This window comes from Oncorhynchus clarkii, chromosome 29, assembly GCF_045791955.1.
Source record: "Oncorhynchus clarkii lewisi isolate Uvic-CL-2024 chromosome 29, UVic_Ocla_1.0, whole genome shotgun sequence".
NCBI lineage: Eukaryota > Metazoa > Chordata > Actinopteri > Salmoniformes > Salmonidae > Oncorhynchus > Oncorhynchus clarkii.
The window spans coordinates 8,382,292-8,398,354 of record NC_092175.1 but is presented as its reverse complement, the minus strand read 5'-3'; the positions used below and the strand labels follow the sequence as shown (position 1 = coordinate 8,398,354).

General features: G+C 44.7%; 1 protein-coding gene across 1 annotated transcript; it reads left to right on the top strand.

Annotated features, from left to right (window-relative positions):
- Window positions 1-9,673: 9,673 nt before the first annotated feature.
- LOC139388069 (centrin-3) lies at window positions 9,674-14,812 on the top strand. Its single transcript, XM_071134591.1, has 5 exons — window positions 9,674-9,819; window positions 11,394-11,529; window positions 11,651-11,765; window positions 11,882-12,073; window positions 12,197-14,812. Exons 1-5 carry the CDS (start codon window positions 9,803-9,805, stop codon window positions 12,238-12,240), a joined length of 504 nt encoding a protein of 167 aa, XP_070990692.1. The 5' UTR covers window positions 9,674-9,802; the 3' UTR covers window positions 12,241-14,812.
- Window positions 14,813-16,063: the final 1,251 nt, after the last annotated feature.

Here is a 16,063-nt window from a genome sequence, read left to right as displayed (position 1 = left end):
AGACAAAGTAGAATCGCAATTCAACGGCTCAGACACAAGAGGTATGTGGCAGGGTCTACAGTCAATCGCGGATTACAAAAAGAAAACCAGCCCAGTCACGGACCAGGATGTCTTGCTCCCAGGCAGACTAAATAACTTTTTTGCCCGCTTTGAGGACAATACAGTGCCACTGACACGGCCCGCAACCAAAACATGCAGACTCTCTTTCACTGCAGCCGAGGTGAGTAAAACATTTAAACGTGTTAACCCTCGCAAGGCTGCAGGCCCAGACGGCATCCCCAGCCGCATACTCAGAGCATGCGCAGACCAGCTGGCTGGTGTGTTTACGGACATATTCAATCAATCCTTATCCCAGTCTGCTGTTCCCACATGCTTCAAGAGGGCCACCATTGTTCCTGTTCCCAAGAAAGCTAAGGTAACTGAGCTAAACGACTACCGCCCCGTAGCACTCACTTCCTTCATCATGAAGTGCTTTGAGAGACTAGTCAAGGATCATATCACCTCCAGCCTACCTGACACCCTAGACCCACTCCAATTTGCTTACCGCCCAAATAGGTCCACAGACGATGCAATCTCAACCACACTGCACACTGCCCTAACCCATCTGGACAAGAGGAATACCTATGTGAGAATGCTGTTCATCGACTACAGCTCAGCATTTAACACCATAGTACCCTCCAAACTCGTCATCAAGCTTGAGACCCTGGGTCTCGACCCCGCTCTGTACAACTGGGTACTGGACTTCCTGACGGGCCGCCCCCAGGTGGTGAGGGTGGGTAACAACATCTCCACCCCGCTGATCCTCAACACTGGGGCCGCACAAGGGTGCGTTCTGAGTCCTCTCCTGTACTCCCTGTTCACCCACGACTGCGTGACCACGCACGCCTCCAACTCAATCATCAAGTTTGCGGACGACACAACAGTGGTAGGCTTGATTACCAACAACGACGAGACGGCCTACCGGGAGGAGGTGAGGGCTCTCGGAGTGTGGTGTCAGGAAAATAACCTCACACTCAACGTCAACAAGACTAAGGAGATGATTGTGGACTTGAGGAAACAGCAGAGGGAACACCCCCCTATCCACATCGATGGGACAGTAGTGGAGAGGGTAGTAAATTTTAAGTTCCTCGGTGTACACATCACAGACAAACTGAATTGGTCCACCCACACAGACAGCATCGTGAAGAAGGCGCAGCAGCGCCTCTTCAACCTCAGGAGGCTGAAGAAATTCAGCTTGTCACCAAAAGCACTCACAAACTTCTACAGATGCACAATCGAGAGCATCCTGTCAGGCTGTATCACCGCCTGGTACGGCAACTGCTCCGCCCACAACCGTAAGGCTCTCCAGAGGGTAGTGAGGTCTGCACAACGCATCACCGGGGGCAAACTACCTGCCCTCCAGGACACCTACACCACTCGATGTCACAGGAAGGCCATAAAGATCATCAAGGACAACAACCACCCGAGCCACTGCCTGTTCACCCCGCTATCATCCAGAAGGCGAGGTCAGTACAGGTGCTTCAAAGCTGGGACCGAGAAACTGAAAAACAGCTTCTATCTCAAGGCCATCAGACTGTTAAACAGCCACCACTAACATTGAGTGGCTGCTGCCAACACACTGACTCAACTCCAGCCACTTTAATAATGGGAATTGATGTAAAATATATCACTAGCCACTTTAAACAATACTACTTAATATAATGTTTACATACCCTACATTATTCATCTCATATGTATACGTATATACTGTACTCTATATCATCTACTGCATCTTTATGTAATACATGTATCACTAGCCACTTTAAACTATGCCACTTTGTTTACATACTCATCTCATATGTATATACTGTACTCGATACCATCTACTGCATCTTGCCTATGCCGCTCTGTACCATCACTCATTCATATATCTTTATGTACATATTCTTTATCCCTTTACACTTGTGTATAAGGTAGTAGTTTTGGAATTGTTAGTTAGATTACTCGTTGGTTATTACTGCATTGTCGGAACTAGAAGCACAAGCATTTCGCTACACTCGCATTAACATCTGCTAACCATCTGTATGTGACAAATACATTTGACTTGATTTTGATGATTAGGCAGACACCTCACCCAGAGCTCCCTGTTGCACACATGTGGTTGTATATAGCATTTCCTGAGTTTTCCCAGCATTCCCAGCAGTGGTCAGCGGAGGCGGACAGGGCTTTTTGTCAACTGAAGGCTCTGTTTACCTCGGCTCCCGTGCTGGCTCATCCTGATCCCTCCTTAGCGTTCATAGTTGAGGTGGATGCGTCCGAGGCTAGGATAGGGGCTGTGCTGTCTCAGTGCTCGGGTATGCCACTAAAGCTCCGCCCTTGCGCTTTCTTTTCGTAGAGGCTCAGCCCAGCGGAGCGAAACTATGATGTGGGGGACCGGGAGCTGTTGGCTGTTGTCAGAGCTCTGAAAGCGTAGAGACATTGGGTTGAGGGGGCTAAACACCTTTTCCTCATTTGGACTGACCACCGCAATCTGGAGTACATTCGGGCAGCTCGGAGACTGAACACTCGCCAGGCGAGGTGGGCCATGTTTTTCACCCGCTTTGTTTTCACTCTATCCTACAGACCAGGTTCCCAGAACGTTAAGGCAGACGCACTGTCCAGGATGTATGACACGGAGGAGCGGTCCGCGGATCCCACTCCCATAATTCCAGCTTCACGGGGTAATACCACGATCCTAGTCGTTGTGGATCAGTTTTCTAAGTCCTGCCATCTCTTTCCTTTGCCCGGTCTCCCTACGGCTCTACAGACTGTGGAGGCCCTGTTCACCCACGTATTCCGGCACTACGGGATGCCTGAGGATATAGTTTCTGATCGGGGTCCCCAATTCACATCTAAAGTCTGGAGGGCATTAATGGAACCCCTGGGGGTCTCGGTTAGCCTCACCTCAGGTTTTCACCCCGAGAGTAACGGGCAGGTGGAGAGAGTAAACCAGGATGTGGGTAGGTTTCTGCTGTCCTATTGCCAGGACCGGCCGGGAGAGTGGTTTGTTTTCATCCCCTGGGTGGAGATGGCCCAAAACTCCCTTTGTCACTCTTCCACTAACCTATCCCCTTTCCAGTGTGTGCTAGGTTATCAGCCAGTCCTGGCACCTTGGCATCAAAGCCAGATCGAGGCTCCTGCGGTGGATGAATGGTTTCGGCACTCGGAGGTGACATGGGACGCTGCTCATGTGCGTCTGCAACTGGCCATCAGGCGGCAGAAGGCGAGCGCCACCGCAGTGAGGCGGGTCTGGCTCTCGACCCGAAACCTGCCCTTTCACCTGCCCTACTGGAAGCTGGGTCCGCGGTTTGTGGGGCCATTTAAAGTCCTGAGAAGATTGAACGATGTTTGTTATAGGTTACAACTCCCACCTGATTATAGTATTAACCCCTCGTTCCATGTGTCTCTCCTCAGGCCGGTGGTGGCTGGTACGCTCCAGCAGTCTGAGGTGCCCCCTCTGGACATTGAGGGGGCCCCGGCATATAATGTGCAAGCCATCATGGACCCAAGATGTCGGGCGAGAGGCCTTCAGTACCCCGTGGAGTGGGAGGGGTACGGTCCGGAGAAGAGATGCTGGGTGCCGGTGGAGGACATCCTGGATCCATCATTACTGCAGAAATTTCACCGCCTCCATCCGGATCGCCCTGCGCCGGGTCGTCCCCGAGGCCGATGAAATTCCTGCAGGGGGTACTGTCACGACTTCGGCCGAAGTTGGACCCTCTCCTTCTTCGGACTGCGTTCGGCATCACCGGCTTTCTAGACACCACCGATCCATGTTTCATTTTTGTTTTGTTTTGTTTTGTCTTGATCATACACACCTGATTTCCATTCCTTTCCACTTACTTATTTTTGAGTAAAGGACACATGTATTGTTGTAGTGACTGGGTGTATTGATACACCATCCAAAGTGTAATTAATAACTTTACCATGCTCAAAGGGATACTCATTGTCTGCTTTTTGTTTTACCCTTTTACCAAAAGGTTCCCTTCTTTGCGAAGCATTGGAAAACCTCCCTGGTCTTTGTGGTGGAATCTGTGTTTGAAATTCACTGCTCGACCGAGGGACCTTACAGATAATTGTGTGTGGGCTACAGAGATGAGGTAGTCATTCAAAAATCATGTTAAACACTATTATTGTCCATGCAACTTATTATCTGAATTTTTTGGCACATTTTACTCCTGAACTTATTTAGGCTTGCTATAACAAAGGGGTTGAATACTTATTGACTCAAGATATTTCAGCTTTTAATTTGTAATTCATTTGTAAACATTTCGAAAACACAATTTCACTTTGACATTATGGAGTATTGTGTGCAGGCCAGTGACAAAAACATCTTAATTTAATTGATTGTATAACATAAATAATCAAGCACACTTAGTTCATATGTTTATGTAAGAAATACATAAATATTGTCTTATGAAATTGAAAATAGTGCCAATGAGATGTGTTTAATGTAAAGGTAAGCTAAACTTAACATGAAACCTAAACCTACTATACCCTAGTAAGATGCATTTAAACGGAGTTAGTTTGTATATAGTTTTGAGCATCTATAGACCATCAGCCAGGGGCTATAAATGGACAAAAGTTTAACATTACACAGAACCATTAATTAATGCAGTGTATAACAGGTTCTGTCTCCTGTACGTGCTGAAACAATCAGAAAGATCTCATGCCTTTGTTGTGCTTCAATTGTGGTGTGTTTACAACTGACACACCAATATCTCTCTCACACACACACGAGAGGTCACACGAGTATAGTTTTGGCAGATGCTCTACAGGAGCTGTTATCGTACCAGAGATAAACACAAACCGGTTTGGACTGGCTGAAGAAACACAGCCAGAAAAGCAACCCGTGTGTGTGTGTGTGTGTGTGTGTGTGTGTGTGTGTGTGAGTGAGTGAGTGAGTGAGTGAGTGAGTGAGTGAGTGAGTGAGTGAGTGAGTGAGTGAGTGAGTGAGTGAGTGAGAGAGAGAGAGAGAGAGAATAGAGGAACAAGTAGAAGTGTGTTTGTATGTCCTGACACAGATATTTGGAAGTCCTGGAATATGTTCTCAGGGCAGATCATGCTCTGGGCAATTTGCCTCTCACTGTAGCACAACTCACAGCCCCTCATCATAACTAATGACCCAGGGTGTGTGTGCACGTGTGTGTGTGGTGACCCGGGGCAGTGAGAATACTCCGGGAACAGTGAGCACATAAGAGAAAGACATCAATTAATTTGACTGTTAAATCGATAACAACCACATTGCACAGGAGATTACGTATGTAACAATCCCACACAAGGGCACACACACCATACAAGCGCACACACACAAACACAGATGATGACTGCCACACACCTAAATGTAATTTGGCTTTTATGTTTACCTGGTATTCCAGACATCTGGGCAGTGTGCCGGTCTGTCTGTGTCCAGGGCCAAAGTCTAGCTATCGCATGTTTCCATTGGCCAATTAGTTTCTACACCATGCAATCATACCGTGTGCTTTACTCACCTGATAACTGAAAAGAAGGTCATCATGGAGATGTAGACGCTGTTCTAAGTGCAGTTTTTTGCACTACTCCCTAACGATAAAGGTTAGGTTTCCATCTAGGTTAGCTGATCCTAGGTCTGTGTCCTATGCTGAGTTTGAAGCTTTTGCAGATACACAGAAAATCAACAGGTTTGTTAACGTTAGTGATAAGGTCAATGAAAGAACATGGGTGAAAAATCTGCAAGGCACAAGGGCACCTGTAAGTTGCTCTGGATAAGAGTGTCTGCTAAACGACCAAACATTTTTATATACGCAGAACTCAAAGAAAGAAAGTTATTGCATTCAGAGTCGTTTGAATGTAGCCGATTGCTACTCAGAGGTCATTGAGAGAATAAACACACTGAGATAAAAGTGAAACGAAAGCTAAACATTCCTGATATGGTCTAGTAGTCTACTATAATTGTTACATAACTACTGCTACTGACCTTCTTCTGACACTACTACTACCACTACTACTACCACTACTACTACTACCACTACTACTACTACCGATACTACTGTTTCACTTATCACTGTGTCACAACTCCAGTGGGTCAGAAACTTACATACACTAAGTTGACTGTGCCTTTAAACAGCTAGGAAAATTCCATACAATTATGTCATGGCTTTAGAAGCTTCTGATAAGTGAATTGACATCATTTGAGTCAATTGGAGATGTACCTGTGGATGTATTTCAAGACCTACCTTCAAACTCAGTGCCTCTTTGCTTGACATCACGGGAAAATCTAAATAAATCAGCCAAGACCTCAGAAAAAAATGTGCAGACCTCCACAGTTTCCAAACGCCATGTTCATCTGTACAAACAATAGTATGCAAGTATAAACACCATGGGACCACGCAGCCGTCATACCGCTCAGGAAGGAGACGCGTTCTGTCTCCTAGAGATGAACGTATTTTGGTGCACAAAGTGCAAATCAATCCCAGAACAACAGCAAAGGACCTTGTGAAGATGCTGGAGCAAACAGGTGCAAAATTATCTACATCCACAGTAAAATGAGTCCTATATCGACATAACCTGAAAGGCTGCTCAGCAAGGAAGAAGCCACTGCTCCAAAACCGCCATATAAAAGCCAGACTACGGTTTGCAACTGCATATGGGGACAAAGATCGTACTTTTTGGAGAAATGTACTCTGGTCTGATGAAACAAAAATAGAACTGTTTGGTCTATTTGGCCTTAATGACCATCATTATGTTTGAAGGAAAAAGGGAGATGCTTGCAAGCTGAAGAACATCATCCCAACCGTGAAACACGATGGTGGCAGCATCATGTTGTGGGGGTGCTTTGCTGCAGGAGGGACTGGTGCACTTCACAAAATAATTGGCATCATGAGGGAGACAGGGAATTTTTACTAGTATTAAATGTCAAGAATTGTGAAAAACTGAGTTTAAATGTATTTGACGAAGGTGTATGTAAACTTCAGACTTCAGACTGTACATGAAATGGGTAAAACAGTATGTAAACATTATTAAAGTGACCAGTGTTCCATGTCTATGTACATAGGGCAGCAACCTCTAAGGTGCAGGGTTGAGTAAATGGGTGGTAGCTGGCTAGTGATGGTGACTAAGTTCAGGGCAGGGTACTGGGTGGAGGCCGGCTAGTGATGGCTATTTAACAGTCTGATAGCCTTGAGATGGAAGCTGTTTTTCAGTCTCTCGGTCCCAGCTTTGATGCCCTGTACTGACCTCGCCTTCTGGATCATTGCGGAGTGAACAGGCAGTGGCTCGGGTCCTTGATGAACTTCTTGGTCTTCTTGCGACACCGGGTGCTGTAGAGGGCAGGCTGTGTGCCACCGGTGATGCGTTGGGCTGACAGCACCACCCTCTGGAGAGCCCTGCGGTTGCGGACTGTGCAGTTGCCGTACCAGGCGGTGATACAGCCCGACAGGATGCGCTCAAAGGTGCATCTGTAAAAGTTTGTGAGGGTCTTAGGGGCCATGCCGAGTTTCTTCAGCATCCGGAGGTGGAAGAGGCGCTGTTGCACCTTCTTCACCACACTGTTTGTGTGGGTGGACCATTTCAGATTGTCAGTGATATGTACATCGAGGAACTTCAAGCTTTTCACCTTCTCCACTGGGCGCCATCTATGTGGATGGGGGTGTGCTCCCTCTAATGTCTCCTGAAGTCCACAATCAGCTCCTTCGTTTTGTTGACATTTAGGGAGAGGTTATTTTCCTGGCACCTTTCCGCTGGGGCCCTCACCTCCTCCCTGTATGCTGTCTCGTCATTGTCTGTAATCAGGCCTACCACTGTTGTGTCGTCTGCAAACTTGATGACTGAGTTGGAGGCGTGCGTGGACACGCAGTCATGGGTGAAAAGGGAGTACAGGAGGGGGCTGTGCCTGCACCCCTGTGGGGCCCCAGTGTTGAGGATCAGCGTAGCGGAGGGGTTGTTTCCTTAACTTTACCACAATGGGGTGGCTCGTCAGGAAGTCCAGGACCCAGTTGCACAGGGCGGGGTTCAGACCGAGGGCCCCAAGCTTAATGATGAGCTTGGAGGGTACTATGGTGTTGAAGGCTGTGCTGTAGTCAGAACAGCATTCTTACATAGGTATTCCTCTTGTCCAGGTGGGATAGGGCAGTGTGCAGTGCGATGGCGATTGCATAATCAGCGGATCTGTTGGGGCGATATACAAATTGTAGTGAGTCTAGGGTGTCGGGTAAGGTAGAAGTGATATGACATGATCCTCAACTACCCTCTCAAAGCACTTCATGATGGCAGAAGTGATTGCTACGGGGCGATAGTCATTTAGTTCAGTTACCTTCGCTTACTTGGGTACAGGAACAATGTTGGAGATCTTGAAGCAAGTGGGGACGGAAGACTGGGATAGGGAGAACCTTCCCATGCTCTGAGGGCGTGGCTAGGGAATTGGCTAAAATAGGAAAAGAAACCACAGCTGGGTCACCTGCTACTGTCTTCCATTCTACTGGCATACTTTTTAATTAGCTGGATTCTCTCTCTCTCTCTCTCTCTCTCTCTCTCTCTCTCTCTCTCTCTCTCTCTCTCTCTCTCTCTCTCTCTCTCTCTCTCTCTCTCTCTCTCTCTCTCTCTCTCTCTCTCTCTCTCTCTCTCTCTCTCTCTCTCTCTCTCTCTCTCTCTCTCTCTCTCTCTCTCTCTCTCTCTCTCTCTCTCTCTCTCTCTCTCTCTCTCTCTCTCTCTCTCTCTCTCTCTCTCTCTCTCTCTCTCTCTCTCTCTCTCTCTCTCTCTCTCACCCATGAGCCCCCTCTCTTTCCATTTATTGTAACCAGCGTCCTTAATCACTGAGCACCGACCGACCGACACTGGATGTCCATGGAAGTTGAAAAGTAGCTGAAATTTGGTCAGTTATCTGAAGCAATCATACACATCTAAATATGAACAGCACATTTTACGACAGTACAGTAAAGAAAAGTAGAGTATACTGTAGGTCAGCACAGTACTGTACAGAAGAGTAGAGTTTATTACAATACGATACAGTACAGTATGGTAGAGCACACTAGAGTTAAGTACAGTATAATGTACTGTATTGTATTTTACTGTACTGAACTTTGCTGTGTCCAAACAAGGGAAACATAAACAAATAATACACAACATGCAAAAAAGGTTATTGCATTCTTCTACCTTTGTGTACCTATTCAGGATACATCACAGTGAATACATCACATATCCATAATTATGCATTTCGGTGTAGTACAGATCAGGGAGCATTGGCCACTACTACTACATACTGCTCCCCACTTTCATATATTTAAACATATTGTAATTACATGGCTCTGCTATAATAACTACATTTAATGATATTTCTAACTAGAAAGTACAAATTCTCAGGTAAATGGGCATGTGGTGGTACACATTCTTTTGCTAATGAAAAAGAAGTCTGATCCTGATTACCTGATTTCACAGGAGTCACCTGTCATCTGTTGTCTTGATAATGTAGGCAGGCTGACCAGTCCTCCTGCTTCACTTGGGTCTGAGAGTGAGGATTTTCCATCACTGATCTCTACATTTCTCTTGTCAACAGACATACAGCGCCTTTTACTGGGCAGAGAGTGCAGCAGGCACAACAGGACATTTCTTCATGTAGGAAAATGCGCAGCAACTCTAGATTTCATCTGACAAATCAGAAGCGATTTTGTAGCCGAGCACTGATCCAGCAACCAATGGGAAACAGCGAAACAGGCGCGGATTAACGGATTTGTTACAAGGTGCTTTGTTGTTATTTTAGTAGCTGCCTTCAAACGACCAGCTGTACACGTTTAGGGCTACAACTTGAAGGATGAGTCTGTCTTTAAGGTATCTAGTTTACAATTGTAGCAAAGTGTTTAAGTGACTAACGTTACCTAGCAAGAACTGTGAAACAAACTGGCACTAGCCAGTTTCCTTGTTGCAAGTTGGTTAGCTCAGCTACTGTAGCTAGGTATCTAGCGAGGTAGATATGGTTGATGGTAGGCAATTGTTGTATTAGCTATCTACTGTCCAAAGTTAACCATCTGTGTCAGTAAGTTAAACCTTAAACTGTCTATAAAGTGTGTCTGTAGTCAACATCGATGTTCGAATACCCGTACTAACATACTGTATACTACACACTATTAGTTAATTTTAGTATACTGTAAACGCCTTTCAGTTGGGCGTACTAGCTCTTCGCCCGTCTACCGGAAGTTGGTGCTGTTGCTATGCAACCTCTTGCTAGCTAGTTAGCGTAACAAATGACTAGTTAGACATTTTACGACTTCTGGTGTGTTTTTAAATTCAATCTGGAGTGCCAGAGTGCGCCCTTAAGTTCAGTGCTTGTCCGCTTGTAAATTCTGAGCGTTTCGCTCTCGGAGCTCGGGCTTTGAGCGTTCTGACCTTACAAAGGCAGTAAAGCTAACGCTGGCTAGTTACTTCGAGACAAATGAGACCACTCTGACCATTTTACAAGCCCTATTAGAGTTGGATAGGCTGTTATCCAGAGTGTTGGTGACTGTAACTGCTGCTGGCAACAATTGAATTAAACTTATTTTTTTTTGCTGACACCTGCCATGCGCTCTGGTACACTCAGAAGAGAGTAGGTAGCCAGAGCGAATTTACGAAATCACCAGAATTCCATTGAGAACGCACTATTATACCACTTAGCTGAGAATGGCGGGAATAATCAATTCAATAAACGTTGGGTAGTTAGTTAGCCTATAGTTAATATACTGGACGTTTGATGTATAAGTAGCCAACTAACGTTAGGACCGGTACAAACTGTTGTAATGATATGCTATGGAGTTCGTAAGGACATTGTAGCTAACAAATTGTCAGCCAACCTAAATTGTAAGGTAACTTATTTGAAAAGCCATTACTTTATTACATTTAACATATGTCATAGTTAAAGCAATGATTTTGTATCCGCTCTCGTTGTACTTCAGCGGCATATTTTCCAACATTTTTATTTTCCTCAAATCTGGACATGTGAAGCCATGCCCATTTCCTGAAAAATTGCATTATGGTCCCTAAAGTACAGAAATAGTGTCCTCTGCGTGTATACTTCATATTTTGATGAATTTAGTATGCTTCCGGGAACTTCTGGCATACTAACTATATCCATACCAATAAGCATACTATATACTCAATTCACATCACAAATAGTACGGTTAGTGCTGTTAGTATGAGTATTCGAACACAGCCTACTTCAGAGACGTAAGCTATGTGAGAATAGCAATTGCATGCTCCTCGTGTCCTCTTGCCTCTTTCTCAAAACCCATTGGATGAGAAAGTCCGAGGTCCCGCCCCTCTGACTTTCTCTTCAAATGGGTTTTGAGAAGGAGATTAGGACACGAGGAGTATGCAATTGAGAAAAGGTCTTGGTGTTTAATTTGACACCACCTGACAATGATGTTCAGGACTGAGCTGGCAGTGGATAAAACCAAGCGGAAGAAGCGGAGAGAACTGACTGAGGAACAGAAGCATGAAATCAAAGAGGCTTTTGAGCTGTTTGACACAGACAAAGACAAAGAGATAGACTACCACGAACTCAAGGTAAACCTCTACCTACAATTACCTTATCATTACTAGGATTCTGTTGTCCCCTTTTGCTGTCTAATCTTCACTCATACTCTGCCATATCTTTCTTTCAATTCTCTCACTTTCTCATTCACAGGTGGCAATGAGAGCTATGGGTTTTGAGGTGAAGAAAGTAGATATACTGAAGATACTAAAAGATTACGACAGAGAGGGGAATGGCAAAATAACATTTGATGACTTTAATGAAGTTGGTATGTTTCCTGCTTTGTTTGCGTATGTGGAACCCTGTACAGTATGTGTTATGGCTGCTCTTCACGCGTGTGTGCGTGTAACCATGTGTCTGTTTACCCATGTGCGTGTGTTTCAGTGACAGACCGTATCCTGGAGAGGGACCCAAAGGAGGAGATCCTGAAGGCCTTTAAGCTGTTTGATGATGACGACTCCGGGAAGATCAGCCTGAGGAACCTGAGACGTGTGGCCAGAGAGCTAGGAGAGAACATCACGGATGAGGAACTACGCAGCATGATCGACGAGTTCGATACAGACGGAGACGGAGAGAGTGAGCGCACACACAAATGCGTAGAGCAGACGCGCACACATTCAAAGTGGGAATAACCACCAACTAAAAATGTCATACTGACTTTCAACGTACAAAACAAAGTTTTCTCTCTCTCTCTCCCAGTCAACCAGGAGGATTTTGTATCCATAATGACTGGAGACTCCTGATTGAAGGGCTGCTGCTCTGGGGGCTTGGCTAGGAGGCTGAGGCTATAGATTCACTGTGGGATGGATAGGTCCCCTAGGTCACTGAGGGACTGCTAAATAGCGTACCTTGTCTCCCTTTATCTACACCGACCGACCAGAACTGACCAGGGGAAGTAGGAGTAGGTAAGGACGCCATTAGAGTACTGCGACTCAAAATCTCTCCCAAATAGCACTGCTGTCGCTCCTGTTCTTTTCTTTGTTGAAACAGCTTGTGTGTGTTTACAATATGTCTGGTGCAAATACAACCAAATATGGTATGTTCTTTTCTTTTAGTAGAGTTTCTTTTCAAAATTTGAATAGATGCACTTGCTGCGCTGTGTATCCATACCGTACAGAAAACTGTACAGATTACGTAACAGGTCATGTCTAAGACATTCCTTGTAAACTTCAACATCTTCAATAGTATTTCTGGATGGCGGTTTTAAATACAAACTGGCTTCACCGACCACATTTTGTAGTTTAGTAGACTATTTTTATTTAATTCTTACTTTTTCTTTTTAATGTTATTTATTTTACATAATAAACACAATTGACTGACTTCTGCTCTTGGATCGGTATGTACGGTGTGGAGCCTCTTGACATAATGGGTGCAGACCAAGGTTATTATAGTTTTATTAGTTTGGGTTTTATTTCTATTAGTATTTTTTTTATTTGAAATTCAGTTTATTTTCAGACTTGATTTACTAGTTTTTATTCAGTTTTAAAGACATTTCAATTTTAGTGTTCTAACAATGTGATGGGTCAATAATTGAACACATTTAGGGTGTGTTGTATGGTTTTCACCTTTTAACACATTAATTGCAAGAACTGACCCATGTGTCTGAGTAATCATTACACATAAATTGTGTTGTTCAACCGCATATATTCTAAGAGTGTAGAGACAGAAAGTAGCCTATGCATGGGAGGCTAGGAGCCATGTAGGGAGGCTAGGAGCCACGCATTTTCTGTATCATGCATGCAATTTGAGGTCAAAGTATGCTAGTAGAAAAAAACAACCCTAAAATATGCAAACGGCTTCTAGTTCAAGGCACATTTAGGTGATGGGACGAAGCCTTACAAAAGGTGAAGTTGATGGAGGAGCTGATTACGTTTTTGATAATGACAGTAAAACATTCTTATGATGACTATAACATTTGTTGGCACCTTCAAGTCTTGCACATTTTCTCATAAGTACAGTAATACTCACGTTTGGATACCTACTCATTCAAGGGTTTTTATTTTTACTATTTTCTACATTGTAGAATAATAGTGAAGACATCAGTACTATAAAATAACACGCGTGGAAACTTGTAGTTTGAGATTCTTCAAAATAGCCACCCTTTGCCTTGATGACTGCTTTACACACTCTTGGCCTTCTATCAACCAGCTTCAAGGTAGTCCCCTAGAATGCATTTCAATTAAAAGGTGTGCCTTAATCAGTTGTGATAAGGTAGGGGTGGTATACAGAAGATAGCCCTATTCGATAAAATACCAGGTCCATATTATGGTAAGAACAGCTCAAATAAGCAAAGGGAATTGACAGTCCATCATTACTTTTAAGGCATCGAGGTCAGTCAATCTGGAAAATGTCAAGAACTTTCAAGTTTCTTCAAGTGCAGTCGCAAAAACCATAGAGGTATGATGACAACTGGCTCTGACGGGCCCAGAGTTCCTCTGTGGAGATGTGAGAACCTTACAGAAGGAAACGTATCTCTGCAGCACTCCACCAATCAGGCTTTTATGATAAAGTGGCCAGACGGAAGCCACTCCTCAGTAAAAGGCATGACAGCCTGCTTGGAGTTTGCCAAAAGGCAGCTAAAGGACTCTCAGACCATGAGAAACAAGATTCTCTGGTCTGATGAAACCAAGATTGGCATTCAGGCCAAAGAGTTCAATCTTCACGTCTGGCGAAAACCTGTCACCATCCCTACGGTGAGGCATGGTGGTGGCAGCATCATGCCGTGGAGAGATTGAGGGACTAGTCAGGATCAAGGAAAATATGAACGGAGCAAAGTACAGAGATCCTTGATGAAAACCTGCTCCAGAGAGCTTAGGACCTCAGACTGGGGCGACGGTTCACCTTCCAAATGGACAACGACCCTGTCTTGTTTCGCACACTTTGTACAAAATAATAAAATGCAATACTACAGGATATTTCTTAACGTAGCTCTTTATTAGCTAGCTATAACTGGCATGTTCACATATCGCCAACCAGGATCAAACTGCCCATGACCTAACCATTTGGGTGGTCTTAACCAATCATAGCACAGTATGATATGGCGGTAAAATGCATCCAATTACAATTCAGTATGTTTACAAATGAATATTACATCCCCCTTCTTTAAAAACCAAAGAAAAATGTTTACATATTCTAAGCGTTTCATTTGAATACATGCTCTGTAGTTTGAACTCAAGGTAGGTACCCATTTATATTGCATACTACACCAACAGAATCAATAGACTCTGAAACAATAATCCAACATACTGTTACTTTTCAAACAAGTGAACAACAGCTTTCACTGTAGATATAACATCTTAACATTTAAAAAAAAAATACAATACCAAAGCATTTCAAGTGAACTTTCAATAACAAGTTTACAGTCAAACTCTTTTAGGGCAGCGATCCGCCTACACCCTTTGACATTTCACAGGTCTAGTACAGCTCTGGGCTTGACCTCTCTTCCTGACCTTGTGCAATATGATGCTGAGCATGCTTCTGTGTCAGTCAACAGTTCTTGTGGTGTTGCAGGTAAGTATGGTGTATGTTGTGCTGTGTGTGTGTTTAGTCCATCACGTTCTCTTTCAGGGAAACAGTTCATCTCATCAGTGTGTTGTTCCTTTGTGTTCAGTAGGTGACGACTGCGGCGGTACACCGCTCCTTCTGCGGTGCGGACGTGATATGAATGCTCGGTGTCAGCTGGCTGGATGACGACTGCTGGCTTCCAGAGGCCATGCTTCTGGATTCTAACTGACTCCGTCGATCAGTGGTGGCAGTGATCTAGCTGACCTGTCGTAGTATCGCTTTTGTTGTTGTTGTCGTCTCTGTGCACGTTTTCCATGCATTTCCTTGTAGCTGACGACCTCAGGTTGCAGCTGCTGGTTGGTGCTGGGAAGGATTGAGCGAAGTCTGCGGCTCATCAACAGCTGGGCTGGTGATTTGAAGTTGTCAACTGGAGTGTTGCGGTATTCAAGGAGACTGAGGTAGGGGTCTCTTGTCTGCTTTTGCTTTATCCATGAGTCATTTAGCAATCTGCACTGATTTTTCAGCAAGGCCATTACTTTGAGGGTAATGTGGGCTTGTGGTGACGTATGTAAACTCCCATGCTTTTGTGAAGGTTTCAAACTCATTTGATTTGTAACAAGGCCCTTTGTCAGATATTAAAGTCTCTAGAATGCCATGCCTGGCAAAGGCTGCTTTCAGCTTGTGTATCACAGCTGCAGATGTGGTGCTGTGAAGCTTGTCGAGTTCGAAGTATCTGCTGTAGTAGTCCACTGTTACGATGTAGTCCTCGTTGTTCCAGGTAAACAGATCGGTTGCCACGACCTGCCAGAGTCGGTCTGGGATACAGTGAGGTAACATTGGCTCTTTGGTGTTTGAGGGGCGTCGTTCAAGACATATGGCGCATTTACCAACAATGTCCTCTATTAATTTCCACACTCCAGGCCAAAACAAAATGTCCCGTGCTCTCTGTTTGCACTTTTCCATGCCCATGTGTCCAGCATGGATCTTTGTCAAAATCTCTTCTCTGAGACTGGTAGGAATAATGATTTTCTTTCCTTTGAAAAGTATTCCGCTGATCTGTGA

Excerpts from the sequence above, each read along its gene's own strand:
- LOC139388069 (XM_071134591.1), top strand. Across the intron at positions 11,530-11,650 it reads TAGACTACCACGAACTCAAG|GTGGCAATGAGAGCTATGGG; the intron begins GTAAACCTCTAC and ends TCTCATTCACAG. Across the intron at positions 12,074-12,196 it reads TACAGACGGAGACGGAGAGA|TCAACCAGGAGGATTTTGTA; the intron begins GTGAGCGCACAC and ends TCTCTCTCCCAG.